Below are 12,179 nucleotides of genomic sequence, written 5' to 3' on the forward strand. Positions count from 1 at the left end.
CCCATGTCAGACAGTTGAGAGTGCAGGTATCCAGGTCAGTGACTGACAGCTCAGTTCAGTCCTCTTCAGCAGCTCCACAGCTGAACTGCTTTCCCAAACCAAAGACTAATCTCTTCTGGACTACATGACCCAAACCCAGCTATGAGAGAGCACAGCTGCATTAAGGTTCTCTCTGATACGAGTCTTCTACAGTACCAGCACAGCTAACTATCTGCCCTGAATATCCAGATTCACATGGAAGAAAATCTGCCCAACTGTTTTTTTTAATTCTTGCTGAAGCTCAATTCTTCTCCCCATTTCAGGAGTCAGTAGAGATACTAATGACACTTCTAGATCTCAAATTTTCTGAAAAACATTGTTTCATATCTCATATTTGTTTTACAACTAATAGGGTCAGGCTCTGTAGTATAAACACAAACCTATTTACATAGCAGAGCAAAATCATTAACATCTTGTCATAACCCAACGACTACTCTGAGGGGTTATGCGTTGGTTAAGGTTTAGGCTGCTGCGGAGACAGATCCAAGTTATCACCTATAACCTTGGCCCCATACCTAGAGTCCTCCTCGGCTGCCGTACTTCCACCCAACTGTCTAAAATAGGTGTATGTACAAAACCAGACCAGTGTCCACAAAACGATGTTTGAGAATAAGAGATAAGAAAAGCGTCCACTGGGCCCCCGGAGGAAGAGAAGTAAACCAATCAAACATAAGGATTGCCAACTTATATACCATTTATTTAGCATCTATATATTCACAAACATAAACTATGTATGCGAGGTGTAACTCTATCCAGATACTAATTGATAAAAATATACAAATACCTTCTTGAAATTAAAATGATAGCAATACAAATCAAACTTACAATTGCAATTACGGTGACTGGCAGTGCCATACAGTCAAGCGTCCTTGGCCAGGAGGACATCACTGCGCTAATGAGATCCCCAGCTAGTTCTATCCTGAGCTCAGCTTTTATAAGAGAGGTTGCTTTACCTATGTGCAATTACTTACAGCTATGATCCGAAATCAAACCACAAACCCACTGCTTTTTCGCAAAATGCACTACAAGGTGCTTTTTACAATCGGGCACCTTTTGTCAAAACTCACTAAAGGGTGCTTCTTCCAATCGGGCACCTTCTCTACTGGGTACTTATGGGTAACTGTGGTTTGTATCAGCAATGTTCGCATGGTTCTGCAAAAAGAGGAAAGGAGGAGGGGATCCTCAGTTGCCGGCCACTACACCTCTAAGTGACTGTTCTCAGCAGCATAATCTCTTCTGGAGTCCCACAGTAATATAAACATCATTCCTTGAGCCCATGCACAGGGAAAGTTGTCACCTTCCCTCTACATGCTATGCTCGATCAATCAAATTCCTTACTACAAGGGAGTAAGAGTCAAGAAGGAAAGGTCTTGTTACCTCAGTAAAACTGTGACGTCTGTATTGGTAATACAGTGTATTCTCTAAAAGTTAAGTCATTGTGAGCTTACCAGAACAATTACTGAATTTTAAGATATCCATACCATTACTTTTATATGCAAAATGCTTGGGAAATATATCTCAGACTTCTACTAAGATGCAAATTTAAGGCTAATAAATGCATATTGAAATGCAAAATTTAGGCTCATGAAAGAAACTCCGTTAAGATTACTGTATTGATACAACGGAAGGCAAGCCTCAAATGTCAGAGACCATGAAAGCCCACACTGTCCTTAAAAAGCACATTTTTAACAACTGTCTTGCTTTAACATTATATACTATGTTATTTTAGGTGATGCTTTGGAAAATGTGCATGATAAATTTCAATCACTGCCTCTTGTATGTGTGAAATATTTAACAAAAGGTGTAAGATGCAAGTTGTAAATGCACTAGCAAGAGCAGACTGTAAAGCCCAAACCAATTTGCTTAGTGGTCAAACAATCAACATCAGTGCCTCAGCAAAGATGAAGGCCCTGCATAAAAGAAACCTGCACTGTCTCTCCTACCAAAGCGTGTATACTGAGATGTTAATGAAGAAAGACCTGACATCTGGAGAACACAAAACTGCTTGTCTAGCGGCAGAGAGAAATGTAGGAATGTTTCATCAGAGGCAGAAATTACATCATCAGATGGGTTCTTAGAGCAGTTTACAAACAGAGCTGCTTGTTTAAATCTCCTCAGTGTACTGCAGATCCTTTTTCCTGAAGGGGCTTTCTTCTGTATTAGTCTAAAGCCTTCAAACTTCAAGAAACGCATTGACTGCTAAAATATGTGTCATAGAAGGTGCTAATCAACCCCTTCTGACTCGTACAAATACTGTTTCTTCCTCAAAGGCATCCACCTTTTTAGGTGGGAAGCTCCTAGTTCTGTGTACCTTTATATAAAACTTAACAGCTTACTGATATAATTGCTACATAACTAGTAAAACAGCTTACATATCACACAGAAAAGCTGTTAAATGTTAATACTGGTTAGTCATTTTAAGCATGACAAATGTTGCTTGTTGTAAAATCAGTCATGTGGCAACGTTCAAGCAATGCTTTTAAGGCAATTCTCAAGGTTCAGGAAAAATGCATGACCACGACAAAGTCCTGTAAGAAAGGAAAATGACTTCTCCAATACACTTGCGAGATTTTCGACTTTTTCATTATTAAATGCAACTGTTTTGAGTGCTGGAAGATGTATCTGTAGAAGTCAAATTGTTTGGATTTATCTGAAACAGAATTCCATCCCACATTAAATTAGCTCACATTAAAGGTTTATTTCAGAAAACCGGATGAGAAAAGACAAATTTAAAACTCTTAAGGGCACTGGGAGAATTTGAAAGATGGTAGGAAATAGACTGCACATGTATTAAATATACTTCACATTCATCAGCTCAACATGTTCCTGGAAGCAAGTCACAGAGGGGTGGAGTCAACTACAGCTATTTTTAGATCCCACCAAACATGACAGCCTTGCATTTTCCTGCTCCCTGCAATTTGCGGAAAAATTCTGAACCACTCAAGCTCCCTGCCTGTTTGTTCTCCGCTCCCAACTTCAACGCTGTAAGCAAGCAGCAAATCACCTGCTGAGATGAGGTAAAAACCCCTGCTACAGAGCATCAAAAGGAAGCAATTTCCAGTTCGGGTAACAGGACATCAGCAGGACTTCAAAAGCACTGGCAGCACTAAACTGAAGGCACTGCCAAGCGGCTAGATGGAAACTCCCTGCAATGATTTTAAGGGGATATTGAAAAGCGAAGAGCTTCTCCTGTTAAGCAGGAAATGGATGAGACATAAACACATCAGAATTGAGGCTCAAAACCCAAGTGAGCCAGTTGTGCCAGGCACGCCCTGGCCCCGCGAAGGGACAGCTTCGGGCTCCCGCACAAGCCCGAGTCCAGGGGAACACAGTGCAAACACCTGAATGACACTAGAGAAGAGTCAGCTGGATCCAGGCAGAAGAACAGCGTGTAATAAAACGAAAGGGAATAAAGGGAAGAAAAACCAGATTCCTTTGCTTTACGCTACTTTTGTTATGATCTAATTCGAAACTGCCTTGCATGCTCTTCTCTTGTAAATCAAATCCACTGATATTTTATAATGTCCACCATAAGAAAAATCCTGCTGATATAACAGATTACCAAATTAAAACTTGCAAGTGATTTTTCATGATTTACAGTTTAATGGTTTTGCTGTTGCCAACTTCAGACTGGAAGCTAAATAGTTAAGATACTTATCTCTATCCACGCACTCCTTGATATCTCAAGCAATAGCAGTCAAGACATTTATACAATTTTCAGCAAGCCCAGCTGAAGTCAAGCTGAGCTAACAGTAGTGATGAATGGATCGTATTCTTGGAACATGAGTTTTGGAAGTTCTTCCTAAAGCAATTCATTTTCAGTAGTTACTCTAACAAAGCAGTAAACTGAGTGTCACCTTATGCTCAAGATGTGTTCCAGCTGAACACTAAGCCAAATACTACTAAAGAGTTAATTAACAAGATACTAATACCCATTGGTTAATATCTGCTGTATTTAACAAGCTACTATAACTTTTATCTATTTTAACTTCACAAGCTTTCAAAAGATAAACTTGAGTGCCCTTTAATATTCATCGTAAGTTTCACGAAGGCTTTTGAACACTTCCACATATGTTCACACAACTCAGCAGAGCATATATATTTTAATGGAAAAGAATATATTTATCAGTGAATGCCATTTAACCTGTTAGAACCATACGATACCCAATGCAATTGTTCCCTGGCTTGCTCTGAAAAATCTAAGTTATGATGAAGTGTCAGAAAATATGCAACAGCCTATTTTACACAAATGCAGAACAAACTACAAAAAATACACACTACTTTACAGAACTGCAGAAATATCACTTGAGATACATAAGCTTCTGTCTCTTCTAATATATTTTAATATCCAAGTATGACCAAGACCACTGTAACCTTCTGTGTGTGTCAAGTGCATGCCCTTGTTGTATAATGGTGCAGAAACCGCAGTGTTATCCATCCCTTATACTAGCATCACAGTTGCAGACCCCCCATAATAGTTCTTTACAAATCAAAGTGACAGCTAATAAGACAAAACAGCCTTTCTGTATGAATGCAAACGGCTGGCAGATGAGAAAATCCAGCTACAATAGCCATATTCATCAGAACTGAAATTTTATAGGAGTCACCTGCCAGCAGAAATGGTATCATGCAGTACTGGGACAGTACATGCTAGAGGATGACTGTTTCTAGCACAAAGATTTAATGCAGAAGTTACCTGCTGATACATACTGCTTGTCAGAACTGTGCCTGAAAGAAAATACTACACTGACAGTAATTAAAAACTAAATCTTCAAACCAAATGGTTTCTGCAAATCTTCTTTTTCCAGAGATGTAAGGTCAGCAACAGATTCGCTGCAAGTTTGTAAAATGTCTGCGCTTACACCCGAGCTTTGCACTAACTTTTTTCAAGTGACTTTTACCCTTGTTTATGTGCATTTCTCATGTCTTTTTTTAAATTTTACATGTAAACAGTAGTAAGAGCTATGGAGTGAAACGTTATTAAAACATTTAAAAATTAAAATATGAAACGTTATTAAAACAACCCAGCTGAACACATACTCTGATGCTATCTCCTGCCCTTAAAGCTTTTATCATAGCTAATCCAGCATTTGAACGAGGTTGGTTGAACATGGAAGAAAATAATACTTTAGCAGGAAGTATCTTCCCCAAGAGCATGTTCTAAGATAGGTGCATTTGGTGCATCAGAAAGATGTGTTCATCCAATCTATATTTTATAAGCCAAAGAGTAAAGACATCTCTGGAACGAATGCTAAGAGGATCCAGAGAGATGAGTAACAAACCCCCAGTGTCAGAGATTTCTTTCAATTCAAACGCATGGCCTGCACAGCAGATTAAAATAAGGTTACAGACATGCAACCAGCTACAGCATCCCTGGGCAAAAACAGTTCATGCATTGACCTAAATTTGAAATGAACCACACACTGATAAATAAGTTGCTTGTAGCCTACTCTTGCAATCCAAGCCATATTTTGCAGGCTTAATATCCGGCAGCTTATTCTCACCTCCCTCCTTCCCCTCATTTGTGAGATGCCCACTAAGCTACATTGTTGGAGCAGGCCCTCCCAAATTTTGTTCTAAATTTCTGGTTTGGGTGCTAACCCATGAAAAATTCCCAAGGATACAGAAGCAAAGGATGCAGTTCTATTTGCCGTTTGCAAATCACACAGAAAAACAGCGCACAGATTTCACTGGGCGCTGAACATATGGGTCTTGCTATCCGGAATAATTTAGTTTCCACCAGCTTTGTTCTCCTATTTCCTGGCACAGCTTTTCAGACCAATCTTTGCTTTTATTACAAACAGTAAGCTTTTGGATTGCTGGTGTAGTGACATTTTCAGTAGGATGAATAAAAATCCTACACTCCACGGCAAAGAGCAAAAGGAGCAAATGAAAAAAATACTCAAGACCAAAGCTTTTGTATTTAGGCAACTATAATAAAACTCCTAATTTTATACTTGACACAACCCCGAAAAGGGCTGATTTCCAGAGACAACGAGAACAGAAGAAAAGGAGCAACCAATGCTCTATGCATCTAAAATTCAGGCTGTGTGCATGCTTTGGTATAAATAGAAATATATAAATATGATTTTAGGCAGCTGCATTTGAAAACATCTGGTCATAAGCATTTTCACCACAATGAAGAAACCTCAGGACAAACAGCTGAGCCACACTTCGCAGCAAGAAGCCATGAGTTGCAATAACAAATTACGTCACTGACTCCCTCCGAACAACCCAGGTTTGCTGCTTTGCAGAATGCTGCAACTATGGTGGCATTGATTGATTACACTTAACACTATCTGTGATAGATTTTAAATCTGCTAAGGCTGCTCCCAAATTTTCGTATGCTCTCCATTCTATCTTTTAAACAAAAATGTGATTTTAAAACGATTTCATTATTCTGGTGCAAGTATTTGTGTGAACGCTTCTTTCTGTAAATTGGGCTTTGCTGAACTGAGTAAGAATGGGTTTAAATTGATCTTAAGTTACGTGTACACACCTATACATAGAAACCAGTTAGCTTATTCTGAGCTTGGAACTAGCCAGACGCCAGCCGGGTCCAGTCCAGAGGTCAAGCAACCACACTAGTGAAGTATTTCGGTTAACTCAGCTCCTCAACAGAGCGTACCAATTCTAACGCCACCAACTTAGCAACAGTTTCCAGACTACAGCGGGTTCATACCCGGCCATATCAGCACATGTTTGGAGCAAGCTCATACTTGTATTCACGTAAACATGTTCCAAGTGTCCACAACCAACCATCATCGCTTTAATTAGCCAAGCACCCATCTACCTATTAGCAAGACCCATGCCGCTGGCCAGCAGGCTGACTAAGCTTTCACGCCTCTGTGCAGGCTTGGGATTCTGCCCAGGCACATGAGAGTTCATGATCGCAGCCTCATTTCCAAATATCGCACTGCTGCTTAAAATGACTAAAATGACAAGTCAGTTTACAGCAATGCAGCTAAATTAGCCATCACGTTTTCTCACTTCATAAGAGTACTTAATGTGAGTAGTTAAATGTGAGTCTTTCATTACGTCATTATCTTGCGTGCGTGAGTCAGCGCATTGGTCACAGTTTCTCCTGAATTACTCACACTACTTATAGCAACACCTCCCAGCACAGCCAAACATCTGAGACGTTATCTTATGCACTTTTGCATGGGAGAAACTGGCACCGTTCTCTTCACTGATCCACCATGTATAGTCTACCTGCCCACTGCACTTTTTAAAACTTTAGAAAAGCCATTTTAAAACCTTAATTGTGTATGTTCAAAATGTCATGTCACTTAGCACACAGATGTCGAAACAAGAGACCATCATGGCTCAACTCACCCCTTTTTAGTGTATTTACTTTTCCAGTGTTGACCATTTCTTTTATCTGGCAATGACACTCTTTGGAATCTATTATTAGTACTGGGATTCCCAACCTATGCCAAGACAGAATAATGCTAAAATTATGCTGCCCAAAGTGGAGTCACTTTCTCCTTATACCTAACTTTAGTCAGAGCAGAGCAGGATAATAATCTGAAGAATAAACATTAAAGAATAGAAAACATAAAATGCATACTCTCAGAATGTAATTTTAAAATAAATGCTGTACAAGAAATGCAACATTGGGCCCACAATAAATACAATATATAGATACGTCCGATATACCCAGACAACATATGACAGTACTTCACATTTTCTAGTACAGCAGTGCATTTATCAGTGTTATAGATGATTTTGTTAAATTCACCGTTTTCTTTCTTTTCCTTGTTCCAGGTACTCATTTCACTTTCCACATATTTCCTTTTAAAAAAGCATCGTATTTTAACGATGACCCAGTTGGTGCCATGTTTCTCGTCAGGTCTGAGTGACAAGCAGCTTATGCTGGTATCAAGGTAAACTTTGCTACCAATCTACAACTGCAGTTTTGATCCGGGAAGTGGTCACTATGTTTTCATAAATCTAAAAACTAATAGAGGCAATAGTAAACAGAAGCAGCAAAGCTTCTTAAAAGTGTTAAGGCAGGAACTAGTCTTTTAAATGTAGCGGTTTTATACTCAGGTTTCAGGATATACTTCCCTTAGGCAGCGTGGGAGTATACAATCTCAACTGTTCTGATGTGCTCTGCAAGTGTTAAAAGGGATTTTTAACGGAATGAAACGCCTGAAATCCCTAGACTTCTCGCATCAACGAGTCAAATTTCAACAGGGTGGGTTTAGCTTTTCATTCTTTTGAGGTAATATTGTAAGTAAACACGACTTACATGCTGTAATGATATTGTAGGTATCTGGGGTCAGCACCTCGGTCCCGTGCCAAAACCACAGCATCTCACACCGTGCAGAGCACGGGCTTGCATCTATATCCCTGGCCCAGTGTGGGACTGTCCTCCAGTTACCCACCTGGGGACACCGCAGCCACCAAACCCTTTGCCACTGGAGAGGCTAAGGAAACGAAGTCCGGCTGCTGCACCGGCAACGCAGGCAAAACCTGCGGCGGCTGAGGCAGCTCCCGGGCAGAGCGGTGTTTCGGGGGGTGCCTCTAACCGTGCTTCTGGAGCTCCCACACGGAGGGCTACGGGCTCGGGCCGCACGCCCTACCTGCCTCTCCCCGCCGCGCCCCGGGCACGGCCCCACCGCCGGGGCGCCGCCAAGGGCGAGGGGGAGCCGGGCGAGGTGTGCCGGCGTGGCCGCCTACCCTACCTGGATGAGGCCCCGGCGGTGCAGGGCGGTGTGCACGCAGCCCGGCACCTCCGCTCGGAGCACCACCGAGCCGTTCCCGTTGCCCAGCCGCCAGCTCCCCCGCAGGCTGTGCACCTCCAGGCCGCCCGCGCTCGAGGCGCCGGCCCGGCCCGCAGCCGCCGCCAGCAGCACCAGCAGCAGCGCAGCTCGGCCCATGCCGGCGCCCGCCCGGCCCCCAGACAACCGGCATGGCCGCCGGCAGGAGCGAGCGGGCGGCCCGGCGGCCCCGCGCGGCGGCCGCCTCCCCGCCATGGCCCGCCGAAAGGCTGCTGGCGGACGACAGACCGGGGGCGGGTAACCGGTCCCTGCGGCCGCCGGCGGCCCGTCCCCGTCCTCAGAGGGCCGGGGCGGCGCTTCGGGCCGTTAGCGGCCCTTGAGGGTGGGGCGGGCGCGCGCCGCCTCCCGCTGCCCGTTAACGGCTGCCGCGGGCCGGCAGGTCGCTCAACCGCCTCGCTGCAGGGGGGCGAGGAAAGATGGCGCTGCTGAGGAACAGCCGGCGCGGCTCCTGGCGGGATTTCCAGGCAGCTGGAGAGCGGCGGCGGCTGAGGGCAGCCCGCGCTGGACGCCCCCAGCAGCGAGCGAGGGGGCCCAGACCGCTTTCCCGCCCCGGCTAGGGCGGTGGTGGGCCCCTGCGCAGCCCCCCCCTCCCGTCCCAGCGGCTGCTGAAGCGAGGCGGCAGGACGTGAGGGGAGAAAGGCTTCCAGAGCAGGGCACACACGTAAACGGCAAGAGGAGGAGAGAAAAAGCGTGGGGTTTTTCACTCCCAAGAAGAGGCACAGTGGAACATTGGTAACAGGAGCAGCACACGGTTACAGATTTTTCAGATGTAGCAAATTTACTTAGAGCTCTAGAAAACTGCAGTGAAGGGGGAGGAATGAGGAAGAGCTGTGACAACACTGCAACAGGTACTTTTGTTACCGAAAATTGGCTCCCTCAAGTCATGAGATTTTATATGGCCTCAGACTTCCACCTCCTTTTTCCCATAAAATCACAGAGGCGTATAAAAGTGGAACAAACGCCGTGAACGTCTCATTAAAAAAGTACTCCGGTTTCTCATAAAGCAGTGCTAGCACTGTTGCTGTGGATTTTATTTACAAAAACTGAGTATGTTCATCTGCCAAGGAGCAGAAGGGTCAGCTCCAAAGAAGCAACCTGAAATACAGTTTCCACACCACACCGTGGCTTTGCTGCGGGCCCCCACTACCTTAATCCTTTCATTCACAGCCCAAAACCAGGAATCAAAGCAACAAGTTCTTAAACGGCTCAGTGGAAGAAGTGACAGGCAATTGGTGGCCTAAGCCACTCTTTCGGGGGTAGCTAGCCACCCTACTTCATGCTCCAATTCCCCTGAACCCCAGTGCAGAGGGGCCTAGATCACCTCCAGGAATTGGGGATGTTTCACACCGTGGCTTGGCTGCACTACGACTAGCTGTTCCTCCAGCTGAAGCTGTACAGCAGGTGGAAAACAGCTGTGCAATCCACCAAACCTCATTTCACAATATAGACAAGTGCTCAGACTTCGAAGACGGGTGCAATTGCAAGAGCAACTAGTCCAGGTACCTTCCAAAGGTTGTGACAGCACGAAACAGAAGAGTATCCGAGAACTTTCAAGACTGGATTCCCTCTATGGCTGCTCAGCTGTGAGCAGATTAGAAAGCAGTTGGTTTGCTTTTCTTTGGATACGAATGACTTTATTCCCTCACACAGCTCAACGTGAAATGGAAAACGCTCAGTAGCCACTCCCTGACCTTAGCTTACGGTTTGTAGCATTTTGCGATGGGTTTTGGGTTTGGGGTTTTTTTGTTGTTCGTGGTGGGGATTTTTTGTGGTTTATAGTTGATTAAATCAATGTTCTACTTGGATTTGTGTAATTTTTACATCATTTATGAACCAGGTCATTTGCTGTCTCAGAATACACTTAAGTGCAAAGGTGAAATATGCTTAAAAAACCAGAAAAATCTTGACAACTCCTTTAAAGTAGTAATGCTACCAGTAGTGTCACTTACTTTCCTGTTACTAGAGGATTATTATTTTTTCTTTTAACAGAAGAGTCAGGTCACTGTGCATACAAAGAAAGTAAACTACTAGCTGCATGTAGGTGCATACATGTGATTCTGCACAGAAATGCAACCAAGAGCATTCAGAGAAACCCCAGTTAACTGCAGGACTTTATTCAGTTTTTCCATTTCTGTCCTTATGTTTTCTTATTGTCCGTAATCATAGACTGTAAAAGTAGAGGAGGAAAGAATACATAAAGCACCTCAGGATGCTAAAGAGTTAATTACTTTAACAACATATATACAATTCATACACCAAATCACATAAGAATAAAGCGTGACTGACACAAAAACATGCTGCTGCTCCTGGTATGCAACACAGAGTGCAAGAGTGAACTGCAGACAAGATACCAGAGTTTTGTTTTAGCTCCTGGCTTTCACACCCCTAATTCAGCACACCGTAAGAATCCACCCTAGATATGTCTTTAAAACATCACTGAACATGGTCAACATGCCTTCATATTTTTGATCCAAATCCTTTTGAGCTGACAGCCCTTCGTTTCAATACAACATAAAAATGCCAGTCCTTCCATTCATCTACCATATGAAGAAAAAGTACACAATATAACCACAGCTGATTTTTTTCACCTGTGAGAGCACAGGGGGGCACAGTTCTGAGAAATACTGGTCCAGGGACAGAAACAGTAGCTGATTTTCTTTTTGTCACTCTGAAAAAAACAACTCTGCTACCAACTTCAAAGAGATGGCTGGGACCCATACTGCTTGGCAGCAGAAGTCTGTGCAGAAATTTAACTGTTGGAACAGTTACTCTGTGTGTATTTTTAAGACTGAGTAACCCACATTCAATATATTGACTAACTGAAATGCAGTTCCCATTTCAGTTCTACTCCCAGACATCTTTTAGTGAGATTGGCAAAAAAGTCTGTCATCGTAGAAGATTGAGTTACCCCAGCTGGCTTTGCATGTTGTAGAATTCAGTCAAAATTGATACCCTCTCACCTTTAAAAGTTCAGACTATAAAATCATTAGACACGAGTAGTAAGCAGAAAGCCTTGTTCTGTTTCTGCCCTCATCTGTCAATGAGTAACGCTTCAGGACAATCAAACAATTCAGTGTATTTTCCTTAAATTCACTCATACAACACTAAAAGCATTTAAACACTGTAATGCTGCTTGAGAGATCTTGTAGGATATTATTTCTCAGGAAGCAGATTTACAGAGAATTAAGTTTTAATGCTACCAAAGAACAACTGCAAGCTGGCTTTTTTTTTTTTTTTTAATAAATCTTTTTCAGCAAGTCATGTGGTAGATTCCCAGTAAGGAGGAAACTGCATTTCAAGATGTTTACTGTACTTCCGTGTTTTCTTTGCCTTTTATTCTTTCTGCTGAAGACT

General features: G+C 43.1%; 1 protein-coding gene across 1 annotated transcript in view; it reads right to left on the reverse strand.

Annotated features, from left to right (window-relative positions):
- MANBA (mannosidase beta) overlaps window positions 1-8,924 on the reverse strand; it is a 49,058-nt gene extending 40,134 nt beyond the window's left edge. Inside the window, exon 1 of the mRNA XM_059817942.1 lies at window positions 8,730-8,924. Coding sequence (XP_059673925.1) covers window positions 8,730-8,924 — 195 coding nt within the window. The remainder of the gene's footprint in view (window positions 1-8,729) is intronic.
- Window positions 8,925-12,179: the final 3,255 nt, after the last annotated feature.

This window comes from Gavia stellata, chromosome 5, assembly GCF_030936135.1.
Source record: "Gavia stellata isolate bGavSte3 chromosome 5, bGavSte3.hap2, whole genome shotgun sequence".
Lineage (NCBI taxonomy): Eukaryota > Metazoa > Chordata > Aves > Gaviiformes > Gaviidae > Gavia > Gavia stellata.